The sequence below is a fragment of the Misgurnus anguillicaudatus genome, chromosome 8, assembly GCF_027580225.2.
Source record: "Misgurnus anguillicaudatus chromosome 8, ASM2758022v2, whole genome shotgun sequence".
Taxonomy (NCBI): Eukaryota; Metazoa; Chordata; class Actinopteri; order Cypriniformes; family Cobitidae; genus Misgurnus; species Misgurnus anguillicaudatus.
Window position 1 is genome coordinate 11,104,438 of NC_073344.2, and position 27,774 is coordinate 11,132,211.

The following is a 27,774-nucleotide window of genomic DNA, read 5'->3' on the forward strand; positions in this document are numbered from 1 at the left end:
GTAAGCTGGAACAATCTTTTCTTGCCCCATAGTCCTCAACAGGAAGTTAGTTCTCCTACCTGTTATATTCAGCTTTTGCATTAGACTTTCTGAGCAAAATGTAGCTGAGCTACCAGCATCTAAGAAGGCATATGTTCTTATAATGCGATTCCCTTTTGTGGATTTCACCTTTACGGGTAAAATGGACAGAGCACATCGATCTTCTCCGGCCCTAGTGCGGCCACATGTTTTAAACAAGGTTGACTGGCTATTAGAAGATCCCTCTACTTGCTCCAACATTGCAGCTTGGCCTTTAATATGAAGCACGGTAGGATGGCTTCGACCACACACTTTACATGTCAAGCGCTGCTCACAATCTCGGCTTATATGACCAAAACATAGACATGCAAAGCATATTCCTTTCTCCCTTAAATAGCTAATCTTCTCTTTGTGCTTCTTTCTCTGGAACTGGTTGCATTCCTCCAGGGTATGATTACGTGTATAACAGAAGAGACACTCTGCTTTCTCCAAAATCTCCGAATCTAAAATTGTGTCAGACACTCCTTCAGGCAAATCCATAGATGTTACTGTAGTGGCAACGACATTTCCCTTTACTCTATCCCTGGGCTGTGGTCTAGACCTGGTGAGACCCTTCATCCCTGTAGCACCCGATAATGGATCCTGTATGTCACCAAACAAAGGATCTGAAAGAATTTTGACCCACCGTTCAATGAATATGGTTAAATCCTTAAAATGAGCTCGGTGACCAGTTTTTTCCATAATGTCGTGTGCTTTAGTCCTCCACTGCTCCCTCATCTTATAGGGTAACTTTGCAATGATAGTTCTCATATTCACTGGCATATCTAATTCCTGTATATACGGAAGTTCCTCCATTACATTACAGCAACCATGCAAAAATAGGGAATAAGCTTGAAGTGACTTAATGTCCTCAGATTTGATTGTTTCCCATGCCAGAGCCCTTTCCATATAAGCGGTTGCAATTTTATAAGGATTTCCAAAGTGTTCCTGTAGAAGATCCTTTGCCACTGTATAACCACGATCTGGAGCCATATGTTGACAACTACGCACCAATTCTCGTGGTCGTCCTCTTGTAAACTGCTCCAAATAGTATAAGCAGTCTGCCCTTCCTGTTTTATCCTCCACTCCTTGCTCGAAGGCCTTAATGAATGTTCTATACTGAAGTGGATCACCTTCAAAGGTTGGAATTTCTCGAGGTGGCAGAGATGATGATTGCTGCTGTCGTACCAACGCTGCAGTTATATCATTTTGCCTGTGCATGATGGTAAGGAGGTCCCTGGATGAATCTTGACCGCTTAGATAGTGTGAGACTTGCCTTTGCTCATCCTCCAATGGTGCTGTTATTGACCGGTGATGAAAATGCTGAGATGTTCCCATCATATTACTTTCCTGTTGCTGTTCTTTGTGGTTATACCACTGCCTTGACGTGGCTTCACACCACTGCTCTGTTTCCTTTCTTCGTACATCTAGTGATAATGGGTCCATAGATGGTAGCAGTTCCTTTGACGACTCAATATTTTGCATTGGTTTCCTGGATCCAGGTTTATGCTCCTGTACTGTAGGGTTCAAGATATTAGATTGCGCTTTCCGTTTTTCCCTTTCCAAGTAGGAATTCATGCCATCAGAGGGTGCTTGGAGAGAATCTTTCAGGTCTGCGGCTTGTAATATGGCCAACTTGGCAGTAGATGCAGCCAATTCAGTTTCTAAATCCAGCTCTTCCCTTCTTCTCCTAAGCAGTTGCTCCTGTTCCTCCAAAGCATGTTTTTCCTTCAAAGCCCCTGCACGAGCTATAAGCGCAGCTCTTTCTGCTTCAGCTTTTAGCCTTGCTGAAGATGTGGTACTTACTCCACTCATACCACTCCTTCGACTTGAACATTTACTACCAGTGTCAACATTGGAAATACTATCATTTGGATTAACATCATCATTGTCATTAATCAAATCAACATTCTGAATTGGATGAACATACCCACAATCCATATCATAGTGAGAAACCCACAACTTTGCATTAGTAATACATTCATCATTAAACATCATTTTTGCTTTAAACCATGTTATATGTTTGTCCCTTTCAACATCTGGTAACAGTTCCAACAGAGATTCATGTATACACTGTATTTCATTACACAATTCAATTAATTCTTTAAGGGCTTTCTCAACCGGTGTTTTATCATTTTTTACCATTAAATCTTGAATTAACTTCCTTATGAGGCTTGCTTTATTTAGCTTGGCCTTTCTATCAGTTTGTAACTTGTCCAGTTTCCAAGCAAAAGCCTTTGCAGTGAGCTTAATTTCTCGTTTTGGAGTCAGTATTTTAGCATCGCTAGTTACGTTAGATTTACTAGCAGTTTGTACATTAATTTCCATGATAATCAGTCAATCAACGATAGTCCGTAGAAACGATTTTCAACGCAACCGTCAATTTAAATGTTCGGCTACCAATGCATTGGATTTACTCTTTATGTGTGCACACAGTAAATGGCCATTAAACAGTATAGCGCTACGTTACCTTTGCTCGTTGGGCGCCGTGTAATCCACTTTCATTAGATCTTATCATCCAAGCGATTTCCAACAGCACTCGTAGTTCCAATGTGTAAACGATCCAAAGATAAATTAACAGACAGAGTCCAACTGCTGGCAGGTTTTTGACTAATGTTGTAGAAGATCTACTCTTTGTTAATCTTCTACGATGTTATTCCCGGAATGAGTTGGTTGACGCGTTAAACCTTATTTACCGTTAAGAAGAGCCCAAGCGTTGTCCTTGCGTTAGAGTGTAATCCGTTTATTCCACAACATTAAAACAGCATGACAAACACATCCATACGGTAGAACGGTCAAAAACCCTTTGCCCTTCCGGGTTAACACCTTGACCTCAACAATATGTTCCCTATCTATATACCTGATACATTTACAGATACACAGCGACACCTAGTGCAATAAAGAAGACATAGCATCTCAATAGCAACAGTAGAATTTGGCTGCTACACCGTATAAGGCGCATCATTCAAAAATGCGCCATTAAGACGAAATAACATATTTAAGTCGCAGTGGACTACGTTGCATTTATTTAGAAAATGATTTCACAAAATCCAAGCCGAAGAACAGACATTTAATCTGGAAAGGCAAGTTATTCAACTAAACAATAGCACACAGAACAACAGGCTGAATAGGTGTGTGTACGTTAACGTAATATTATCATGATAAACATAACGTTATTTACTTGATAAACAATAGCATACAGAACCTGGAAGGCTAAATAGGCTAAATTAACCGAACAAGCCAATGAGCATCAAGTTCGCAGACTCATCATTCCACATCACTGAATACATTGAATTACATAAATACAGGAGCAGCATATGGCGGACTTTCTCGGCTGTAGACGGTAATGTTATCTCTTGCCTCATAAATGTCAAAATTAATTCATAACAACTTACAAGGCACACCTGACTTTAAGAAGCAGCACTAGCCAAATTATGAATAAAACGCGGCCTATATTCCGGAAAATGCTGTAAATGTCACCAATTAGAATAGCGAATTGAAAAATGCACTCAATGGAAACAGCAATTTTCAAAATCGCAAAAAGGTTTTACGGTGAGATGTTTTTTTCAGGCAATTCGAACAAGAAACAAATTTGGAAATGGAAACTTGGAAATTCTTTCGCATTTACAGGTGCGAAAAAGTCACATGATAATTCTTTAAATATGGTGCCGTATGTTTCATTGGAGGAAAAGACACAGGAGGTGTGGTTGATGTGGTATCACAAGAACCAACAAGCGCCTGACATAAAAATATAGCAATTTGGAAGTCGACCGCTCTGTATGCTTTCGAGTCGCTCTTGCTATATTTTGATGTCGTCCGCATATCGGTTTGCTTGTTGCCGTATGAAGTCGAACCAACGTGATCTCATGAGAATACGTGTGTATTTTTATGTTTCAGTGTGGTTGTACAATACGTACATTTACTTACGTTTAAAACACACTGAAACGTACAATATCGACGTTTTGACAGGACTAGTACGTAAATTATTTACGTATTTACAGCTTCACAAACGTACAAATTTGTACGTAAGTTATTCCTATTCATAAATATTAAAATCGCGGGCATTGGTGTTTCTTACTCATAACAATGACATTTTTTCAGTCATATTTTCTGACTTATTAAGACAGTTTACCCATTTACCTAATGAAATTATTATGATATTCAGAGAATTTCACAATATTTAACATTTTAAAACTTTAAAATGAATAGCATTTCTGCATTTATAATTAGTTTGTTTGCCATGACACACAAAAACGCGATTTCTCCTGCTGTCTTACAACTAAGCAATAATTACATCAAAATACAACATAAATTCACAAAAGATGCTACTTTTATTCATTTGCTGTAATCGACATCTTTAAATTTCATACGATTGCGAGGAACAGATCCAAATTCAGCCCTTTATCCAGCAATCTTTATCCGAGTTCTCATCAGCAACCGTAACGTCAGATCGCGCGTTCATTAATGTGAATTCAAACATCCCGCCTCAAAAAGCTTTACGACACATTGCTTTACGGCAGTGATATCATAAGCTCATTGGCTCTTTAATTGCCATGTGACATATTTGCGTCATTTCCATTTCCGCTGGTGTACGTTTGAAATGAAAAAGCGCTCCGTGACAGAGGGAAGCCGGATCAATGCTGATCAAACTCTTCGATTAATAACTTTAATACTTCTCTTTACTTTACTTCATATACTCCAGAGAGGACCTTGGCTGCAGCACATCGTCATTTTAACTACTTTTGGTACTGATTTTAATATTCGCAATAAATAAGTTGTTGTGATTACACTTAATTGTCTGTCTCTTATGATTTTTGAAACAGTAACGTTAAATGATTTTAATAAACTGTTTTGTGTAGGACTGTAGCACCTTAAAATATCTTTTGAATGCTATATTGTTACTAATATGTTCCTAAACATATCTGTCCGTTACGTTGCATAATATAAAAAGAATACATTACGTATTTAAACATTTTGTATAAAAACAGTTTGGGTTTAGGGTAAGGTTTGGGTTTAGGTAAGGTTTGGGTTTAGGTAAGGTTTGGGGTAGGGTTAAGGTGGTAACATATCGCTAAAATGGTTAAAAGGAAATCTTTATGGAATGAAAGATACGTAAAAGTTTTACGTTTTTCAGCTGTCAAAACGTAATAATGCTACGTTTAAATGTTGTAAATACGTCTACATTGTACGTTTTAGCATCTATTTAAACGTACAAAAAATACGTTTTTTGTTTTTTAAAGTTACGTGTAAATACTACGTATTAACAGTGGCTGCGTTTACATTTTGCATTAACATGCGATCTCGGTGATCCGTTCACGCAGATCCGATCATTCGTATATCAGGACACGGCGCGTTTACATTTGTCACATAAATGTGGCTTCTGTATCTGGATGTGTGATCGGATCCTGTGCGGGGAGACGCGCGCTGGGTGGATAGCTGTCAATCAAAATGGGTACAGCTGTCTTTAGCCACAGGATTTACGGTTTTCGCGTTAACCGCAATCCCGTATTGTACAGTGCTACTGAGAAGCCAACAGTAGAGAATAACTAGCAACCCCAACAACCGTGATGTTCACATTTTAAGCGTTATATTTTTCAGCTTTAAAAGCCTTCTTATAGCGTCCGCACCGCGGATGAATGTCCTGTTTAACTTTACCTGAACTTGACGTGCACCCGCATGCTTTAAATCAACAACAAAATCAGCGTGAAACATGACCGACTCCACTGTTTTATTCTGCCTTAAAAACGGACTTTTGGCTCTGCCCGAACTTATATGTATATTTATATTTTAACCATAAACTGTTGTTAGTTATGTTTCCTGGTAATTTTAATATGATTTAATTAAAAGAGCTAACAATTTCCTAAATTTCCTGTTCATAGTGCGTAGAAGTAGGCTAATGTAATTTACAAACACATTTAAGTAACCTTGCATAAAACCAACACTGAATAAATGTATTTGGTTAATGTTATTATGGTTTGTACGTGTTTTAAAGTAACTTAAAATGTGTTAAAAGAGACAGAAACAACATTCACGCTGATATGTCACCATGGAAACTCAAACATTATAACGATCCTGAATTCTGCCATTAAATATTAAATCTCTTTATGAATAGGAACATTTAACATATGCCTGAATAACTTAAATACAATCAGCAGTGTTAAAATGCTTTTGAATATCGATTTATTAAGATACTTTTAAGCGTAGCTTCCATTGCTCCACAAATATGAATGTATGCGTCTCTCACCTGCGCTCCATGACCTAACGTCCTTTATTTTTGACAGCTGTCAGTGAGAGGAGATGATAGTGGGCGGGGTTTTTTGTGATGTTGACCTGTAAATGCAGATACGATGGCTGGATTGCGTTTACATTACACTGAGATCCGATCACAATGCGTCCTCGACTACCTCTGCATCAGGACACACAGATCGGATAACATTCCGATCACAGACGCGTTTACACTTGTCTTTTCAATGTGTATGTGGACAACATCCGGATACAGGTCGCATGTTAATGACAAGTGTAAACGCAGCCAGTCTGAGACCAGGCTGGTCGAACACAGCCGTCACTATGGTTTTTATATTGAGTTATCGCAAAAAAAGTTTTAATCGCATAACATCGGTTAATGGAAACGCCGTCATATTTTTGTCGACATTTAGAAAATAACGCTAAAGTTTTGCGCAAATATTTAAAGATGCCAAAAAAATGCATTGATACAATATCCAATTGTCCAAGACAAATTTCCTTCGGGACCAATAATGTAACCTTGAATATTTTATATTAATAATCACTGCTTATTTGTACATACAGTAAAGCTCATTGCTACATTGCCAGCAAAGTGACTACAGCATTTCACTTCACTAGTAAATTCTAATCGAGTGTAAATCGCGATTGATTTGTGGTCATACAAACCACATCAAGCAGAAAGGACAGTGCGAGTAATAAATTGATGTTGATATGATCCTGGCCCTGGGCAACAGGATGCCAAGTTTGTGAGTTGGTGCATCTCAATGCCATTGATCTTCCTGCAGATTCTTTTGTTCTCACAGGTAATAAAGCTGCACATTGATTTATTGGCAGTAGACGGCCACCGTTCGCCTGCCTTCGCTCACTGCGGTATCTGCACCTCCAGAAGCCCACAGCGAAGTGCAAGATAAAGTTTGTGTCAAGTTACCAATGCATCTTCATCCTACAAGAACATAACAATGTTTACATTGAAGCGATCGGGGTGACAACATGGCCACTATTGAACAACCACTGGCCCACTGCCTCGTTGTTCTTTGTGAATTAAGACAAAACCTCCTCAACTTGCTTGTTTTCACTGTGCTGGATAGTTTTCCATTTTCATCAAGGACGGTGCACAGTAAATGTTATACAATGCACAGCCATTACAGCCGAGTGATAAATAGTTTTGTCAGTCTGGTGGAAAGACTGATTGTCTATATAATGTTTAGCTATTTTTTTATTGTCGTATTTGTCATTATAACAACATGTCAACTCATTTTCTGCTCAACTGACAAACTCTCATTTTACAGGCTGCTGTGCAGCACACAGGTGATTTGTGTACGCGTTCTGGCAATAACTGCTTTCTTGGTCATTTGTGTGCGTAGAGCGATTGCTACAGCGCGGTGTGGTGTTTCACATGTGCAAATGTTGCAGTAACTGCAATGCGGTCGGGTCCTCAAACAACTACCATTATTCTGTACTTTCTGCCTTAAAGCATACATGTAAAAAAATCAGCTTTTTAGATGTTAAAGGTTCCTCTTGCCATTTTATTACGTGCAATTTCTTAGCCGTGCGATCTTTTGACCTTTACATTATGAAATCTGTGCAACTCGTAAGTAGCACATTTGTGGAAAATATTCCTTCCATGAGTAACCGAGAGACTTCTTTGCAAATTGACCTGCCTGTCTTTTCCTGACTGACAATTCTGAAATGAATAGCTCCAAAACACTTACATTAAAATGCAGTCTTTTGGATACTTTTAGTCTTGTAAAAGGACTGTGCAGAATAATGACGTATTGTACAGATATTAGATGAATTAAAGTGATAGTTCACTCAAAAATTTATTCTGTCATCATTTACTCAACCTCATTTTGTTCTAAACCTTTATAAGTTTCTTTATTCTGTTGAACACAAAATAAGATATTATGATAAATGATAATAAGCACACAGTTGACAGTAAGCATTGACTTTGGAAAAATCAAATGGGTACCATTAACTGCACACTGTAAAAAATCTGCAGCATTTTTGTCAAATCAACATAATTTTTTTAAGGTTCAGTGTGTAATTTTTTAGAAGGATCTCTTGACAGAAATGCAAAATCATATACAAAACTATGTTATCAGTGGTGTATAAAGACCTTTTATAATGAACCCTTATGTTTTTATTACCCTAGAATGAGACCTTTTTATCTACATACACTGAGGGTCCCCTTACATGGGAGTCGCCATTTTGTGCCACCATGTTTCTACAAAAGCCCTTAACGGACAAACTTTTTTACAAAGCTGTCTCCGACAATGACATGTTTGTCCGGTGGCGGCTACCGTAGCTTCTTTTTGTGTTTCAATCGCGAGGGGTGTGCAGTGGACTGAGAAGTTGCTGGTCACCACTAGATGCTGCTAAAATTTACACACTGCACCTTTAAGTTAAAGTAACATAAAAATCTAAGTTAAACAATTTCAACTTGATTTTATAAGTTATGTCAACTTTTCACAAACCAAAACTTAGGTTGAATTGACTTGCAAAACCAAGTTGTTTTAACTTAATGCTGCATTTTTACAGTGTGCTTACTATCATTTGTCAAAATATCGTCTTTTGCATTCAATAGAATAACAGTCCCTCCAGAAAAAACAATTATGCGATGACATGATTCAATGCATAATCAGCCAAAGTCTGCATATTTATGCGGGGGCCACATTTTTTCAAATACGCCGCACTTTCGCAGCATAATTTGCAGATTTCTGAATGCAAAATATGCGGGGCTTGGATGATTTCATAATACCCGCATTTTCGTATCACATATATCTTAGCAGAAAGTTGAAAAATGTTGCATTTACTGTCCCTTGTTGCCATGGGAATGTTATGAAGTGATGTAATTATGCGACGTGAACATCATGGTTTCCTTGGCATCGCAGGGTTTGCAGCTTTTCCAGTCCCTCCAGAAAAATGCGATTATGCGATCCCATGATTCAATGCATAATCAGCCAAATTCTGCATATTTATGCGGGGGCCGTATTTTTTAAATTCGCCGCACTTTTGCCACATTAATTGCAGATTTCTACACGCAAAATATGCTGTGCTTGCATGATTGCATAATCCTAAAAAGTCATATATGTCTTAGCAGAAAGTTGAAAAGTGTTGCATTTACTTCACACAAGCGCAGCCATGTCCCCTGTTGCCATGGGAACGTTATGAAGTGACGTAATTATGCGACGTGAACATCATGGCTTCATTGGAATCGCAGGGTTTGCAGCTTTTCCAGTCCCTCCAGAAAAATGCGATTATGCGATCCCATGATTCAATGCATAATCAGCCAAATTCTGCATATTTATGCGGGGGCCGTATTTTTTAAATTCGCCGCACTTTTGCCACATTAATTGCAGATTTCTACACGCAAAATATGCTGTGCTTGCATGATTGCATAATCCTAAAAAGTCATATATGTCTTAGCAGAAAGTTGAAAAGTGTTGCATTTACTTCACACAAGTGCAGCCATGTCCCCTGTTGCCATGGGAACGTTATGAAGTGACGTAATTATGCGACGTGAACATCATGGTTTCATTGGAATCGCAGGGTTTGCAGCTTTTCCAGTCCCTCCAGAAAAACGTGATTATGCGATCGCATGATTCAACGCATAATCAGCCAAATTCCGCATATTTATGCGGGGGCCGACATTTTTTAAATTCGCAGCACTTTTGCCGCATTAATTGCAGATTTCTGCATGCAAAATATGTGGCGCTTGCATGATTGCATAATCCCAAAAAATTTAGCATTTACTTCACACATGCGCAGCCATGTCCCCTGTTGCCATGGGAACGTTATGAGGTGACGTAATTATTCGACATCAACATCATGGTTTCATTGGCATTGCAGGGTTTGCAGCTTTTCCAGTCCCTCCAGAAAAACGTGATTATCAATCGCATGATCCAACGCATAATCAGCCAAATTCCACATATTGATAATATGTTGCATTTACTTCACACATGCGAAGCCATGTCCCCTGTTGTCATAGGGATGTTAGGAAGTGACGTGATTACACCCCGTGAACATCAATGAAAAGCTGCAAAAGCTGCAAACAGTTTTTGCAAAGTCACACAATTTTTGCAAGCTCCCGCAATTTTGGCAAGTTCCCGCAATTTCATCGGATAAAATGGCATAAACATCCCGCATATTCCATCGCATTTTTTTTAAGAAAACGTACCGCAAGATCAAGGATTTTTTCCCGCAACAATCACAAAAAAACTCTTCGTTTTTCTGGAAGGACTGCTTTTCAATGAAGCCCGCAAAACAGTCTCATTTGCCAACAAAAGACCGCACAAAGCAGTTTTCCATTGTGTTACATGACAGTGGGGGCAAATTACTTTGCACTAACTGGGTGTTGGACCACAGGCGGAAGTCAAAGTAATAAGAAATAATAAAGAAGTAATAAGAAATTACTCTTTAGGTAGTAGCCTAGAGCAGTGGTTCTCAAACTGGGGGCCGGGGCCCCCAGGGGGGCCGCGAGATGGTGCCAAGGGGGCCTCAGTTTTATGACATTTCATAAAACACATTCATTTATCATGAATTCTGTGTAATTAAACCTAAAAAAAAATAAAGGCTACTAACCAACAGCACTACTTTGTATACTTTAATATGTTTTGTCTTATTAAATGTTACGTTTTAGAACAAATTTGTTATAAAAAAATTTGGGGGCCGCGAAGGAATGCACCATATACAAGGGTGGCCGCACGCTGAAGAAGTTTGAGAACCACTGGCCTAGAGAACAGGGTTTTGGGTAATAACTTTTTCTATTTTCATCCAACCGCTGTTTTTGCAAGTTCCCGAAATTTTAATGTATAGAACTGCATAAATATCGTGCATATTCCATCGCATTTTTTACGAAAATGTGCCACAAGATCAAGGATTTTTTCCCACAACAATCACAAAAAAAAAATTTCTGGAAGGACTGGAATAAGGAAACTCAAACCGGTTTACAACAACATTAATAAAACTAAATAAAGGATGACAGAATTTTCATTTTTTGGGGGGGTGACTATCTCTTAAAAAACTAATGTTGCACTGTAAGAATTCCTTGTTGCACTTAAATATTTAAGTTTAAACAACTTTGATTAATTTCAACTTTTCTGACTATTTAGAAGTTGCTATACATTAATTAAAAATAATGTTGTAATAACTTAAGCCCATTTAACTTATTTTTTTTACATTTATAACTATATACTGTATACTTGTTGATCAAGTTGCATAAACATTTAAGTGCATCAAGGATGCATTTTTACAATGTGGGGGATTCGGATATGTGTGTTGGGGGTAATCTTATCCTACTTATGGATCCTTTCTTTAATTACATTAAAAAAGATTAATAATACTTTTTTCTGAATCCAGAAAAAGTTTATTATTCTGCAAAAATCAAATAAACTTTCCAAAAAGAAGGTAGCTAAGTGTATTAGATAAGGCTCAACTTATTTCCTGTGCTAATTCTAGGGAAAAGGTGTGAACACAGATTATGAAGAGGCAATTGACACTTTTTTGTCAGCATTAATGTCATCTGTCATCATCTGATGTGCTAACACTATATCAGGGGTTCTCAAAGTCCGGACTCCGGTCCGGATCCGGACCCGACGGCAACTTGATCCGGACCCGCGTCCACCTCATATTACAAGTGCATTAATTTCTATGTAATTGATAAATGTGTCCATTTGCTACTTTAAAAATGCATCTTAAACTTGTAAACAATTCGTTAAGTTTTTTTATTTTTAGATTTAAGAGTATTCCTGGTCCGAAAATAAAACGAGTTATTTAAAAATGTCCTGTGTGACGCTGTAGCCATCACACCCAGATATTATGCACAGCTACTTCATGTACTACGGCTTTTGATCAGTAAGTCCTTATCAATCTGAAATCACTGTTGGTTTGAGTTGTTTAAAACATGCATTTGAAAAAGCAACACTCGTCAAACATAATCTTTATACATATTTTTTATTATCATGAAAATACCTTAAAAGGTTTGAAGAACAGCAATATAAATATATTCTTAAGACATTTCCTGGAGCTGCGTGTGTCTGGTTCTTCGCTGGTTCTTCGCATGTTAAGTTTCTGCCCGAGAGCGCCCCCTGGCTTTTGGATGTAGCGGCATTTCACCGTAATTCATTGAGAAGCTTAGCAAGCATCATCAGCCAATTTATAGGTGCACACTGCACCCCTAATTTTGGTCAGTGTCTCTGCCTACCAACCACACTTTTTTTGCCATGGTTTATGCATCTGATGGAGAACAAACTGTGCCATTTCTCTAATTAGGTTGCTCTGTATTTTGCACCTGGTTACTTTTGGCATATTTCTTGTGTTTATGTTTAAAAAAAATTTTTTAGTTTAAATGCAAAATACACTTATGTTTTTCCCAAACTATTTGTGTTGATTTGTTATATAAACAAATGATTTACATAAAGTTTTTCCGGACCTATGAATATGATGAGAACGAGTGGGTTTGTACCTTTTTAAAGGGGAACCATTTTGTGAATATGGGGGTATATGTAAAATATGCTAGCAAATATACACCGTACTGCTTATATTCAAAACACTGTGTCTATAAATTAGGACACAAATCATATTACAGTCAAAATTCTGGACATTCAACACCCTCCCTTCGATAAAAATGAAATTAAAGGGCCGAACATGAATTGAACATGATTTGTAACACAGTTATCTTACTAAATCTAATTCACTATTTTATCAAAGTCTTGCATCAATATACTTCATCAAATACTCATCATATACTTTTTCATTAAGTGCACTCAAATGCAAATATAAAATGTCTTACATTTTCCGATAATCCAAAGTGCCATTTAGCAATAAAAATAGGCTTATACGTAAATAAAGCGCAAACATTACTCGATAACAACCATGATGTTTTAATAACAATTTACCTACAAAACTGACTGACATCACTGTATTCTTTCAGAAAAAAGCTCACCGTCACTGAAGCAAAAACGAATAAAAAGAAAAACATATAAAAATTACAAACAAACATGTATTCTTAAAACCCTTTTCTTTGATCTCACTGTCGTTTTATACAATAAAATGTCTCTTTTCTGTTGAGTAAGATGATCTGTAAGTACTTTCGAAAACGTCTCTACCGTTGAAAGTCTACAGCTTTGACTCATTAACAGTCTATTTTGCATTTTTACACTTGTTCTGTTGCTGCCGTCAGACAGCTGTCACACGTAAGCCGTTAGCTGCAAAGTTTAGTGGTCTCGTAATCCAGAGAATTGGGGAGACGGGTGCTGAAGGACTGTAGTGAGGTGTGAATGCGCACCACCTCGTTGGCTGTTAGTTTGAGCCGGTGGCGTAGCAGGCAGGAGAACAGATCCAGAGGCTGCTGGCCCGGCGGAGAGAGTCTGTTCACCCGATCTCTGATCTCTAACAGCTGCAGCAGGGCCGAGTCCTGCGAGCCTTGCGTGTACGGGTAGTCCAGCTGCAGGATCAAGTCCCGGATAGCCTCCGGGTCAAAGTGCATGCTGTAACCGAACACTTGAATGCTGTTGATCTTCATGTACCCCAGATTCTTAGTAGGGTCGGTTATTTCCAAAGGCTCCAGGTAAACGCTTTCATTAGCCCCGGCGCCTGGAGTTTTAATGCGGCTTCTCAGGTAAATGTGAATGGTTTCGAAGAAGGTCTTCCACTTGTTGCCCAAAGTCAAGGTCCAGTTAAAGCACTCCAGCGGAAGGTCCAGCTTAGCAGACTTCCAGTCTGGAAAATTGTTCTCGTTTACGGGAATCAACCAGCTCTCCGAGTGGCTTCCCCCGAAGGGATTTATAAAGAGGGTGAGGGCTGGTTCAAGAGTGCTGTTTTTGGTAAGGCAGATTTGAAGGGAGATGCCTAAGAGCATGTGGACCAGGTTGGATTTGTATTTGTTACTCTTCAGCGTAAGCAGCATCCTCTTCCTCCACGTAGGGTCGAACCAGCTGTTTAGCCGCATGTCGTTGCTAATGAAAATCGCGTGGACCTCCAAGCGTCGATCAGCTCTTTGAAGAAGGTAACGTAGCTCTAGGTCCTGAAGATCAGTCTCGAAGCCCAGGTAGTTCTCTGTGGAATCTGCCACCATTGGTCGGCAGGAACCTTGACTTAATGTGTATCCGGCGTTGCAGCTTCCGCACCGAGTGTGGTTGTCGGTAGCACAGACGGCACAGGAAGCACCTTCTCCCACGGAGCACGGCGTGGATACCTGGCACGAACTGTGGTCATAAGAGCAAATGCAGGTGTGCAGCTCTTCTGAGAAGGAGCCCAGATGGTTGTTTTCAGAGCAGTAGAGCAAAGACTGAAAGTGGTTCAGCCAGTATGACTGTGGCCTATATTAAAGGAAAGATAAGATAAATATCAGTTAGTTTGCCTAAATCATATCCTGTGAGATTAAATTGTCATGTATCCGAAACCAGAACAGCAGCAGATGACAAGATTAAAACCTCCACGAACACAATGAAAACTCTTACACACAAAAACCATGAAAAATTTGAAGTGTCAAACACAGGTATATACAGTAATGTACCTACAGGAATGTACAATATTGTATCTTTAGACCTTCAAAGTTACATTGCATCAACAATGTAACTGCATCACATTGTTGCATGCAATTTCATTCAAAATACAATTAATTTAAAGGGGTACTCAACTTAGTGATATTACGCAATGCCGAAAGTAGTCCCCAGCTTATTTTCAGGCAGTGCGTAATATCACTACACCTGCTGCAGCCATGTTACAACAGCAAAGTCCTTGATTATTACGCCAGAATGAGAGTAGAGTTCCTAACCATATCTGCCTAGAAAATCACAACTTTTAAATTTCCGTCGATGTGACTACAGAGGAGTCAGGTTTTGAATATGAAAAATATTGAAACTCTTTGGTTGTTTTTTGGCGCGATGCTGGTGGTCTGATCAGATTCAATGGATTATGCTAAGCTATGCTAAAGTGGTACCGGCAAACCTGGAGAACGGATAAATGGATTCCAAAACGGTAAAAATCAAATGTTTAACTCTAAGGGAGCTGGAAAATGAGCATATTTTTGAAAAAAAGTGAAGTGTCCCTTTAAGTGTATATCATATTATTTACAATACACTGGTTTTAATGATATTTTGGGGCGCAACCCTTAAATGAAGTGGGCTGATTTGCAGCAAAGCTATAATGGTTGCAGTGAGTGTTAACCAAATATGACCAACAAATCAGGGAAAACGTTTTAAGTGAAACTAAATAAAATACTTAAAATAAATAAATAAATCAAACAATCTTTGAAGCCAATGAACAGTTAATTTCCTCTAAAGTTTGGCCTCTATATGTAAATATAGAACTACAATATATACATTACATGTACTGTGTGTAGTTATTTACGGTAACAGAGATCACTTTAAAATTTTGACCCTTCCTGTAAAATTCAGGATAAAGTCTCATAATCTATTTATGAGATTATGATCAATAAAGTTTGATTTCAATCATTGATTTTAAAGGGCACCTATTTCATTGCTAAAACAACATAATTTTGTGTATTTGGTATAATTCAATGTGTTCTCGTGTTTTATGGTTAAAAAACACATTATTTTCCACATACCGTATATTTTTGTAACTCCGGATATCCCTGTCTTCCTGAAATGCACTGATTTTATACAAAGCTTATCTATTTGAAAAACTCTGTGTCCCTGATTGGCCAGCTAATCTGTACGTTGTGATTGGGCTGAATACCTCTGACGTCAGCCGAAAATGTGACGCTCCTTACCACGTTTGAAAGATTCGCTCACAATGCAATGCTGACAGGAGATTACTTACAGGCTGTGAGTCAAAGTGGGAGGAATTATGATAATGTCGGTCTTGTCTACATCACCAATCCCAGGACGTAAACTGTTGCCTACAATCCATCTGTTTGTTGTAGTTCAAGAAAATTACGTTGGAGCCGATAACTCGCATCATCGTTTACCTTGTGCATATCGTTGACATGTACTAATACACACTTACACACCAAAAGAAATGTAAAATCATGAATCGGACGATAGGTGCTCTTTAATCTTTGACGTTACCTTACTCAGTCAATTTTTTTTCACAGAATGAATGTAGTAAATCACAAAAAATGACTTTAGCTGTGTTTACATAGATTGGGTAACAATTTGTTCTGTTTTACATTTCGTCTATTGGATTACTGCAGGTTGCAAAGACAATCTTTTCTGCTTCCTACAAGCTTTGTTACAGCAATTTCTTCATGTTTCATTTTCCCAAACCACTGAATAAAACATTCTGTATACAGTAACAAACCAATACCAAAATAACTGTGATACAGTACAAACAAACAAGTTGTGCTCTAAACCAACTCTGGCCCTATTGTTTATGGGTAAAACTACACTTATTATTCCCCTGAGAGTTTTGGGCATAACCGTCTGCAGAGCAAAGCTGATCTCGGAAGCAGAAATCAATCACTTACAGCTCATTTATGTGTAAAGCCTTACAAACAGGCACTACACAAGTCTATTCAGCACTCCCTATTACCGGTAACCACACAGACGAGCGTTCCTCTACATAGCCTGCGGAGTTCGAAACACGTGCCACTCCAGAACACAAGCAATAATGATGATAAACCCCGCACACAGAGTCCTCTCCCTGGATACAGTGAGCGGAGGCATTATTTCATTTCCGAATTAAGTATCGGCGTATTCATCACAGCAACAATGAGAAGATAATGAGGACGTTCTCCGCACCTTTCCCGTGGTAAGCTGATGTGGGGTTGCCTGTGGCACCTCTTGCTCAGGCTAAAGAGCTTGTACACCACACGCTGGGCTCTCCTGTAGAGAGTCTTCATGCTCGCCTCCAGCTGCTCGTAGCGTCGCTGAAACACGCCATCCAGCGACCATAAATGCTGAATCATGGAGGAATTGAGGAAAAAATTCTGAGGGAGCCTCATCAGAAATGTTTTGAACTCATCTGTCGAGAAAGAAAAAAGATACAAAGCATTGTCATGTCTGAGCGAGGAGTTAAATGCCCGAGTATGTCGTCTTTCATCGCTCTGACATATAGTTTGACTAAACTTTTCTCGAAGCGTTCATTCTGAGATGCATTTCATTTGAGCTGATGAGGCAGAACCTTTGATATCCCTCATAGGAGGACACATTTACGATACCTGAGGAAGTGTGTATGTCTGGCACTTACTGGCACTTTTTGATAGCTTTAATAACATAAACTTGAAAGTAATTGCACTCGGTGATATTTTAGGTATAAAAAAAAGATGAAAGTGTAGAAGAGGCAAAAAGCAGTGCGTTTTAATTTTGCCTGAGCTTTTATGGTCACCGTGGGGTGACCTCGAGAGGCAGTAATACAGTACCTAAACATTATGCTAAGTGCTTTTATTCATGCTTGATGAAAGATGCTGGACAGGCAATAAACTATTTTACAGGTGATTAATCCTACTCAACATATTATAAAGCAATATGTAAGGATATATTTTTTGTCCAATTCAGCTCTATCTCTGAAGGGCGTTCGGTCATAAATATCAGTATACATTGAAAGTTGTTGAATATGTACTGTACTCAACTTTTTTTTTTTAAATGGTCCGGATACATTCTTGAGGATGTAACTGCTTCAATTTTGTAGGTGTGTAGTGATTTTGCTTCAATTTCTTTAAGCTCTTCTTTACACTGCTATGTATTATTGCAAATTTCTTATGTAATATTAACTCATTCCCCGCAAGCCATTTTTTATTTGCCCACCAGCATTTTTTTTGTTGTGATTTTCACAAAAGTTTCACAAAATGCCTTCCAGGAAAATATAAACATACAAATAAATCAAATGAAAGAACAGACCCAAACAATAATAAAAAAAAAAAGTTTCATCCTATCTATTATTTTTTTAGGGATGGGCATAGATTAATCTAGATTGATCTCATACAAAATAAAAGTTTTTTTTGCATAATATATGAGTTTGTAATGGGTGTAAATATTATGTATATTTATATATGTATTATTGTTTTATTTAAATATTTATATAAAAATATAAATAAATAAATATACATATGTAAATGTTTCTTAAATACATACATGAACGTGTGTGTATTTATATATACATAATAATTACACACAGCACAAACTCATATGTTATGCAAAAAAATACTTTTATTTTGTATGAGATTAATCTAGATTAATCTATGCCCAGCTCTAATATTTTTTCTTTGCTTATAAACTCTTAAATATGGGTATTTTTCCTTAAAAATCATTTTTTATGCAAAAATCTGAAATAACTGCATTTCTATGAAGGAATTTTGTTAGAGATCAGATTCAGAATGATAATCAAAACATTAAATACAATACAATAACATTATTAAATAACGTTTTTGCTTTAGTTTTTTCATAAATTGTGTAATCGCGGTATTGCAGATTAACATAAAAATTCTTCAGAAACACGTTTTATTTACTCAAATGTTTTTTCTTAATTGACGAGATAACTCATCAACGTCGGGGAAAAAGTTAAACTCCTATTTGTTTGATAGTCAATGAAAAAGTATATACCATTTTATTAGATTTAATTTATTTCTAAGGACAAAAAATGTACAATAATACTATAGATTCTCTTATAGATGCTTTTAGCGGATGCACGTGTGATCACGCATCTGGTCAGAACTTTACTTACGGTTTCTTTTTGTTTATTGGTCTGACTAGTTGCTAAACTGAACTCTTGAACAAATACCTTGTCGAAAATAACAAATGTTTTGGTTTCCTAGGTATTCTACGTGTTGTTTATGTTGCTTGTTATATAAATAAACTACTTTAGGACTTTGTTGTTATTTATTCTTAGCAGAGTTTACCGGAAGTTACGTGATGACCACGAAAGCCGCTTGTTTATGTTGTTACTGCTGAAAACGTCTTTACAGTATATACTACTATATAATAATTTTTTTCATTGTCTTGCCCTGTTTCCCATAGGAAATGCAATAAAAAGTGCTATATAAATAAATGTGACTTGACTTACCTGAATCTTCAAATTCTTTGTAAATAAGGGCCCATGATTCAGAGATTCGTGAAAGGCTTTCCTCCATGGCTTGAATATCCGTGTAGGGACAGTTGCATTCTGGAAATTTAGGATCACACTTGCACCAGCAGTCATTGTCTCTGCAGACAAAAGTTCCCTCTCCGTTGCAGGCGATATAACTAAGAGCTGCTTGGACAAAAGTGTCTCTGAGATAATCTGGCAAAATGACCTGCAAGCCTTTAGTTACAAAGAAAAGAAAGGTTGTTAAGAAAATAACTGTGCTAGGTGTCATGATCAGAATATATTATGCACAATATGTGGAGTTAAAAATGATAAATATTTATGTAAACTGTTTTCCATGAAGCTGCTTTGAAATCGCGCACGTATGCATATGAGAAAATGTGTTATGCAATCCCACATGAATAAAAGGTGATCAAATGTCTGAGTCACTTGAATGAAATGTTTCTCGTGATCTTTTATCTGAAGGTGTATGATTACATTTTTTTATTTTTGCAAATAGAGAGGTACTTGTGCCAACAAAGTAATATTTTTATTTTACTTTTTTTTTAGAACTGCATCAATAATGAATAGCCCAGAACATCAATACTCTCAAAAAGAAGAGTACTCTCAAGAAGGTGGTTGACTCTTAAAAAGTACATTTTACAAAATCTAGGCAAGTGTGCAATGCGCAATGTGCATCGTAAGCAGTCACGATGTAAATACCCAGTAAAGTGGTTTGCAGTCATGTGATTACCAGATGAGATGGTGTCGGCAATTACAGTGTTTTATATTCAGCAAATGTGGCACATGCCCAAACTACTTTAAGAGTATCTTTGCAAAGCTGTTACAAACACTTTGTTTCACACTGAAGCAAATATTAACATAAATGTCAATCACAGTATTAAAATGTTATACTTTATAGCCCATATGGTTGGTTTTCCGGACAGGACATAGGTCTAGTACAATTATAAAATGCTTGTTTGAGCTGTCTTAACTGAAAACAGCTTGCATTGACGTATCTTAAAATATATCAGTGCCATTATTTTGTCACCAGTAAAGGTTTGTTTGTAAAAACTACTTAAGTGTTAAACCAAGGCCTATGGTTTAATCTAAACCTTGTCCGGAAAACTGCCCCATTATGTTAAAACTTATACCTTGCAGGTGGACTTTATTCTCGGGACTCTGAACCAGTACAGAACTGACAGAATCAAGGTTGTCATAGTTACTGCAACCAAGAGGGCCCGTCCTGGTTTCAGTTACCTGGGAAACAAAATTCACACCACAGAATTAGCAATTTCATCATAAGATTGGCACGGCGAAAAACAGTGTGTGAATATCCTAACATGAGTGTTAAAAGGATACTCCAGCGAATTATAAAAATTATCCCATGATTTACTCACCCTTAAAGAGACACTCGTCTAAAAAAAAAAAATGCAAATTTTCCAGCTCCCCTAGAGTTAAACATTTGACCCCTATCATTCCGGAATCCACTCAGCCGATCTCCGGGTCTGGCGCTACCATTTTTAGCATAGCTTAGCACAATCCATTGAATCTGATTAGTCCATTAGCATCACGCTTAAAAATAACCAAAGAGTTTCAATATTTTTCCCATTTAAAACTTGATTCTTCTGTAGTTACATTGTGTACTAAGACCGACAGAAAATTAAAAGTTGCGATTTTCTAGGCAGATATGGCTAGGAACTATACTCTCATTTCGGAGTAATAATCAAGGACTTTGCTGCTGTACCATGGCTGCAGCAGGCGTAGTGATATTACCCACTGCCGAAAATAGTCCACAGCTATTAAAAGTTACCAAGGGGACTATTTTCGTGCGCTGCGTAATATCACGCAATTTTCTGTCGGCCTTGGTACGCGTTGTAACTACAGAAGAGTAACGTTTTAAATGGGAAACATATTGAAACTCTTTGCTTATTTTTTTAGCACGATGCTAATGGCCTAATCAGATTCTATGGATTGTGCTAAGCTATGCTAAAAGTGATAGCACCAGACCTGGAGATCAGCTGAATGGATTACAAAACATTGAAAATCAAATGTTTAACTCCAGGGAGCCGGACAATGAGCATATTTTTCTCCCAAAGTAGAGTATCCCTCTAAGCCATCCTCGACGTACATGACCATCCTCTTTTTAAACACAATCGAAGTTATTTAAAAAAATGCCCTTTTTGTTTTCTTTAAAGAGCTCCTATGATGTTGCTAAAAAGAACATTGTTCTGTGTATTTTGTGTAATGCAATGTGTTTGCGTGGTTTATGGTTAAGAAAACGCATTGTTTACCCTTAGAAAGCCTTTATTAACCCCCTGGTGTCGTGTGGATTACGTCTGTGAAGGATGGATACACTTGTTTGGGCTTTAAAATCAAAAGTTGTTCCCTGCTCCCTGTTTACTACCGTTAAAAAGCTTGTAAGAGCAAGGACATTTTTTAAAATAACTTTGATTGTGTTTGTCTAAAAAAAGATAATCATGTATATTGAGGATGGCTTGAGGGGGAGTAAATCATGGGGTAATCTTCATTATTCACCGGAGTATCGCTGTAAATTCATCTGTTTACATGTAATCCTGTAGTTTAATGAAATAAGCAGATCGGGCCTGATAAAAGGTTTAAGCTTGAGCCTCTACATTCAATAGCTCCATTCAAAACTCATTTAAATGAATGCATTGATATTTATGTTAAATTCTTCTCTGATATCTACAAAGAAGGTATGTGACTTTGTATGTGAAAAATTATTCAGAGACGGTTTTACATGTCCACTTACAACCCCAGTATTTTTCTCTAGAATAGACGATATGCACGTGACGTCACCTTTGGCAAAAGTGACTACGGTTACACCCACTGAGTGGCAAAAAGTCTGAGCAACAGCATTAGCATAGCCTGAAAAACGCATCTAAAATGGGAAAGTAGTTTAGATTCAACAAAAATTTGGAGCAAAAACTTTTTCTGGACTGCAAAAAACACTCAAAGGAGAAGTAAATCAGTAGCAGTAGCCATATGTCAGGAATTTTGGGATAAAAATCCTATAACAATACATCAATGAATACTCTTCTTCTGTGTAATTGCTAAGTTTGTCAGTGAGTCTTCATTAAAAAAAATCCATTATGATGAGCCTTGTGTGCTACAAAGGTGGGATGGTTTAATAGTGTTAAGCAAGACAAACATACAGTATATGTCAGGAAAAGCAATGTTTGGCCATATGCCATGTCCACAGACTACTGGTTGTTTGGCAAGTTGTTGTTTTGTCACTGTTAAGGCCAACTAAATTCATGTTAAGCCGATAATAGTCTGTTTTAATGGCGTTTTCGCAGCTGCTATTAAAACCAGCTATTTTGTTGAATGTTTTGCCACTCAACAGCGCGAGCTCTGGCGTGGTCACTTGGAAAAGTGACGTTTTTGCATACCTTCTATAGAGACAGAGCGCAGCGCGTCATAACCTGAAAACCACGCCCACCGGGGGGGAACCCAATCCAACCGTCTCCACTGACTTTGTATTGCAAGAGGCCGCCTCCTTGTCATTTCTGGCTTATAACAAAAAACTGAATAATGCCTAAAAGCTGCTTTGTGACAATATGTACAGCTAACAAGCCAAAGAACCCAGAAGTTTTTATAAGCTGTCGAGCCGTAAAACCCAGCCTTTAAGGAGAATAAAGTGGATCGCCGACTACGTTTCCCCCTAGTGGACGCAGTTTTACTAATAGTAGTACTATGAAAAGTTGCCTGTTTCCATTTCTGTGTCTAAACGCTCGTATTTTGAAGTCGACAGCTTCAAAAAATGATCTGTTATTACCTTGTTTGGAAGGGTCATGAATAATAACGTTGAGCTCTGCTCTGATTGGCTGTTTCACAGTGCAGCTTATGAGGCTCATGTCAGTAGCTCACTTTAGTAAATGGACCATATGTTTTTGAGCCTGTATCAGATTAAGATATTAATTTTTGGAACAACCAATCGTTTGGAGATTGGAAATGGATGTTTCTGCATGGTAAGTTTGTGTTTTTTCAGTATGGACCTGCAGTAGTAGAACTTCAGCCAAAACGCTATAGCATTAGCTACCATAATGCGCCAACTCAGCAATCAAAACTTTGTTTTTGGAATTAATTTAATGTTGGGTGCATACATTTTGACTGTATTGTCACGGTGTTATGTTGAGATTACCGTGTTTTCCAGCGGTCTTTTGCATGCACAAAGTTTACATAAGAATGGGGAAACAATCATGTTTGAGGCTCAAGATGTCATTACCATGTACAGAACTCTTATTATTAATCTATGCCTTGGCGAATACAGTTTTACATTCTATGGCACATTTAAAATAGACTATAACCATTCTGTCTATTAACATAAGCATTATAACAACTTCACATGCTTGGCGTCCTTGTCCCAGACATGATGATAATGCAGTGCTGTTAGTCTTGTAGATAATAACCTACAGTTCTTTGTCACACTGATTCATTGAGCTAAATGAGAAGCCAAGCAGACAGTCGCACAATGAGCTTTTCTTCCTCTGTTTCGAAATGTATTTAATCGATTTTCCTCTTTATTTAGAAAAACAGCAGCCTCTTGCTCTCTACATTGCAGAACATCTAACCTTACTGGAGGGTTTGGTACTTAATGATGGCTAGGCTCCGTATAGCCGTATTGACTCAAGCAACTCAATTGACCTTTATTGCAAGCTGGCCCCGCTATAATCCGCATTTGCAATATGAGATCACACTGAATTTTCTTCTGCTTTTCACCCGCTCCTCTCTCTCCTCGTGACACGGAGGAGTGCGCATAATTGATTCACACTTTTCTCTTTCATGGTGCCAGTGATCCTTCATCAATTCAGCGATTTCTTTCGATTCGGCCTGTCACATGAGATCTTTCCCAGACTGGCAGCGAGATAAGGTGAGACAAGGTTGTCTTATGCCACTCCATCACAAACGCACCGAGGAGTCCAGCGACCGTAACGTTGAGCTCTGAAGCACGCGCATTTGCAATATATGCATGTTCGCTTTCGGCGAGATTCAAATTGACATCATCTTGACCTTTAAAGTTACTGTAAGAGTAGATTGCGGTGCAATCTACGGTGTCTTGCATTAAAATCAACCTGCAGTAAAAGCATGAACTGTGAAAAAAAAAACACTAAACTCGGTTCCGCTGCAATTGATTTAATAAACCATACTCGATGCAATCATATGATATATCTTTTTTATTATTTAATGTGCCATATGATATGCCATATGCTAAAAGAGAACTGATTGATGAACAAGTGGGGCGTGATATTAGATTCCCTTTACGGATAACAGCTGTTATTCAAAGCAAATACTTTGCCTGTCATAAAATACCTGGTAATGGCAAATTATAGGCCACCTGCACCTTAATGTGAAACATCAACAGTCTGCTGTTGATTCTCACACCGCACAGATTGCAGGTATTTTAGGAACACTTGAAATCCAAGTTTAGAGGATTGCTATAATTTTTTTCTCTAGTTTCACTAATAAACAAATGCAACCTTTATGTAATATTCTTTCCAAAGCATGGTGGAAAAACTTTTCACAATAGATGCTATTTGCTTAAAAAAAAAGTATTTTCAAAGTTAAAAAGAGATTTGTCTCTCTTCCTGTAGTTCCAATTCTGTCAGGTGAATGCTATCGGTTGGTTACAGCCGAAAATCATGAAATCGAAAAAATTACAGAATGGTCTCACGCATTACACAAACCTGAGCAGATCCACAAATACGGGATATAGCGTCAAATTCTTGATTTTCTCAAGCTTTCATCTCCACGGTGCCCAGAAGGGGGTGCTAGGAACCTCGTTGTGCACTCTAGCTACATTTAGTCTGGTATTAATACAGTGAAATTTTCTCCTGGGTCTGTCCTGTGAAGTGCAGCCACGGGTCAACCCCCCTGCGGAAATGATGCATGTGTTGGGGACCCCTGCTGTTTTCGCGATTCGTTTTGTTGCGCTGTTGGAGATGTGTTGTCATGCCTTTAAGGCTTCTTCCGTCACTCAAAGAGCTCTTTTGTTATTTTCACCAAACACTGCATACTAGCAATACACAAGCACAGCACTGACACCTGAGATCTGCCCTAGCAATAATAAATATGTCTAGGTACTGCAGCATCGGTGCTGATGGAAAGCACAGTTGTATATAAAGAGATATAGAGGGTAATCTAAGTGTTGCCTGTAATGTATGCGTAATACTGAGCATTGCCAAGCCGGAGTAAATAACTCTATTGGGTTTTCAGACAGCTTTGATTGATAATGACCAATTCAGTAAGAAACTTTAATGCCTGTGTAAAGTGTAAGAACAACTGCCAACATAATGGATAGTACGTGTCCGTAAATGTCTGCAATGATTTTGTTACCTACAAATATTAATTTTACCAGAATAAGGATTTGGCTGTGAAAAATATGATATTAAGAATTCATAAAGCATAATTCCATATTTTAAAGAGCACCAATTAACCGATTTCTGATTTTACATTTCCTTTAGTGTGTAAATGGATGTTAGTACATGTTAATGATATGCAAAAGGTACAAATCCCAAGGTAAACGATGACGCGAGTTATCGTCTTTAACGTAAATCTCTTTTCTTGGACTACAACAAACACACGGATTGTAGGCAACAGTTTACTTCCTGGGCCGGTTGACGTGGAGATGACGGTCATTATCATAATTCCTCACGTTTCTGACATATAGCCTTGTAAGTAGTATATGTTTTTTTAAAAAATTAATACCGAATAAACCAAGGCCGGTAGAACCGGGCTGGCAAAGTTGATCGATCGACTTGTCATTTGCATTTTCTGGATCAGATTTTGCTCGAATTGATACGATAGTAAAGACGATATTAACTCTTGTCAGCATGGCATTGTGAGCTAATCTTCAAAACAGGGTAAGGAGCGTCACATTTCCAGCTGACGTCAGAGGTATTCAGGCCAATCACAATGTACTGGTGAGCTGGCCAATCGGGCACACAACGCTTTTCAGATCGATGAGCTCTGTACAAAATCAGAGCGTTTGGGGAAGGCAGGGATAACTCAACCTGATCTCACGAATTTCTGTGTTATAGTCACGGAATGGTTTGATCATTTTTCCTTGTCGTTGTCACGGATCTCCGCGTTTTTCGGTGTCCGTGCCGCGGGCTTTCTTTTCCGTGTCGGTTTCGCGTATTGGTTGCTCAGTTGTTTTTGCTATTTTCTTACAATTTTCACGTTGGTTTGGGTTAAGAACGACTTTCTGTAACATAAAATGACATCCTAACCCAAACCCAACTCTAACCCTAACGTCAGGCCACAATAGTATAACCAATAGATAAAGTGGCATCCTAACCCAAATTCCAAATGTAGCCCCTGAAACTGACACGAAAAAAAATAGTCTGTGGTACGGACACGTAAAAATGTGGAGATCCGTGACAATGACATGGATAAATGAGCAAAATATTCCGTGACTATACTATGGAACTTTGTGAGATCATGTTGGGTATCTGGAGCAACAAAAATGTACGGTATGTGGAAAATAATGCATTTTTTGAACCATAAACCAGGCGAACACATCGTATTATACCAAAACACAAAATAATGTTGTTTTTTAGCAATGAAATGGGTGCTCTTTAAAACAGGACTCATGGATAAACAAGAGTTCACTTCATACAGTCATGCTGGACTGCTCTTTTAATAGATTTAGAAATATAATTGTAATTTATCTTTAATTATTGGTTTTAGTGACCATCTACAGCTGGTTGAAGCATATGTGATACTCTAGCATTCTGTCGTATAATAGGGTCTTAACAAGGCTAAAGGCCCCCCAGAGTAGAATACCCTTTCGATTTTATTTTCTCCTAAAACACTAAAAAGCAAGGAAAAAACACCACTGCACTTTCCTAAACATCTGTTTGTCTCTAGCGTGAAATGTTCCTGTTTTGTTGTGTTTAATGACAAAATAATGAATCTGAGGTAATTTGATCTAACGGTAAACAACTTTTCAAATGCAAATGCAGCTAATGAGAAGACATGAAACTTATTACACATATTTTATTGAACTATACCACTGTGCAAAGTTTTAAAAGGTTTAAACTGTAAAAAAAATTGTCACTGGGGTGGTTAAGTTTTGTACCTTTATGGGTATACAACACATTGAAATGTTGTACCTTTTGGGGTCCTACAAAGACCAATTTTGTACCAGTTAAATGTTAGGGGTACAAAACATCTGTATCTTTAAATGTACACAATAGGTCCTTAAGACTGTAATGTACCCAGAAAGGTACAACATTTGTATAATTTTATAGTGTTGGGGGTAACGCATTACAAGTAACGTGCATTACGTAATAATATTACTTTCTGAAGTAACAAGTAAAGTAACGCATTACTTTTTAAATGTACACATTAATATTGTAGTTACTTTTTTAAAAAAGTAATGCAAGTTACGTTTTTAGTTTAATTAATTTGATTAATTCGATAGTCACATTATGCACTGTATACGTACAGTACACGCCTTTGTGGGAACAGTTTGAGTCAGAAACT

The 27,774-nt window shown here is 37.8% G+C and overlaps 1 protein-coding gene across 1 annotated transcript in view; it reads right to left on the minus strand.

Moving 5' to 3' along the window:
* Window positions 1-12,819: 12,819 nt before the first annotated feature.
* The window catches only part of brinp3a.2 (bone morphogenetic protein/retinoic acid inducible neural-specific 3a, tandem duplicate 2), a 55,880-nt gene continuing 40,925 nt past the window's right edge, over window positions 12,820-27,774 (minus strand). Inside the window, exons 5-8 of the mRNA XM_055213479.2 lie at window positions 20,418-20,523; window positions 19,264-19,500; window positions 17,004-17,226; window positions 12,820-14,618 (exon numbers count right to left, since the gene is read on the minus strand). Coding sequence (XP_055069454.1) covers window positions 13,502-14,618; window positions 17,004-17,226; window positions 19,264-19,500; window positions 20,418-20,523 — 1,683 coding nt within the window. The 3' untranslated portion in view covers window positions 12,820-13,501. The remainder of the gene's footprint in view (window positions 14,619-17,003; window positions 17,227-19,263; window positions 19,501-20,417; window positions 20,524-27,774) is intronic.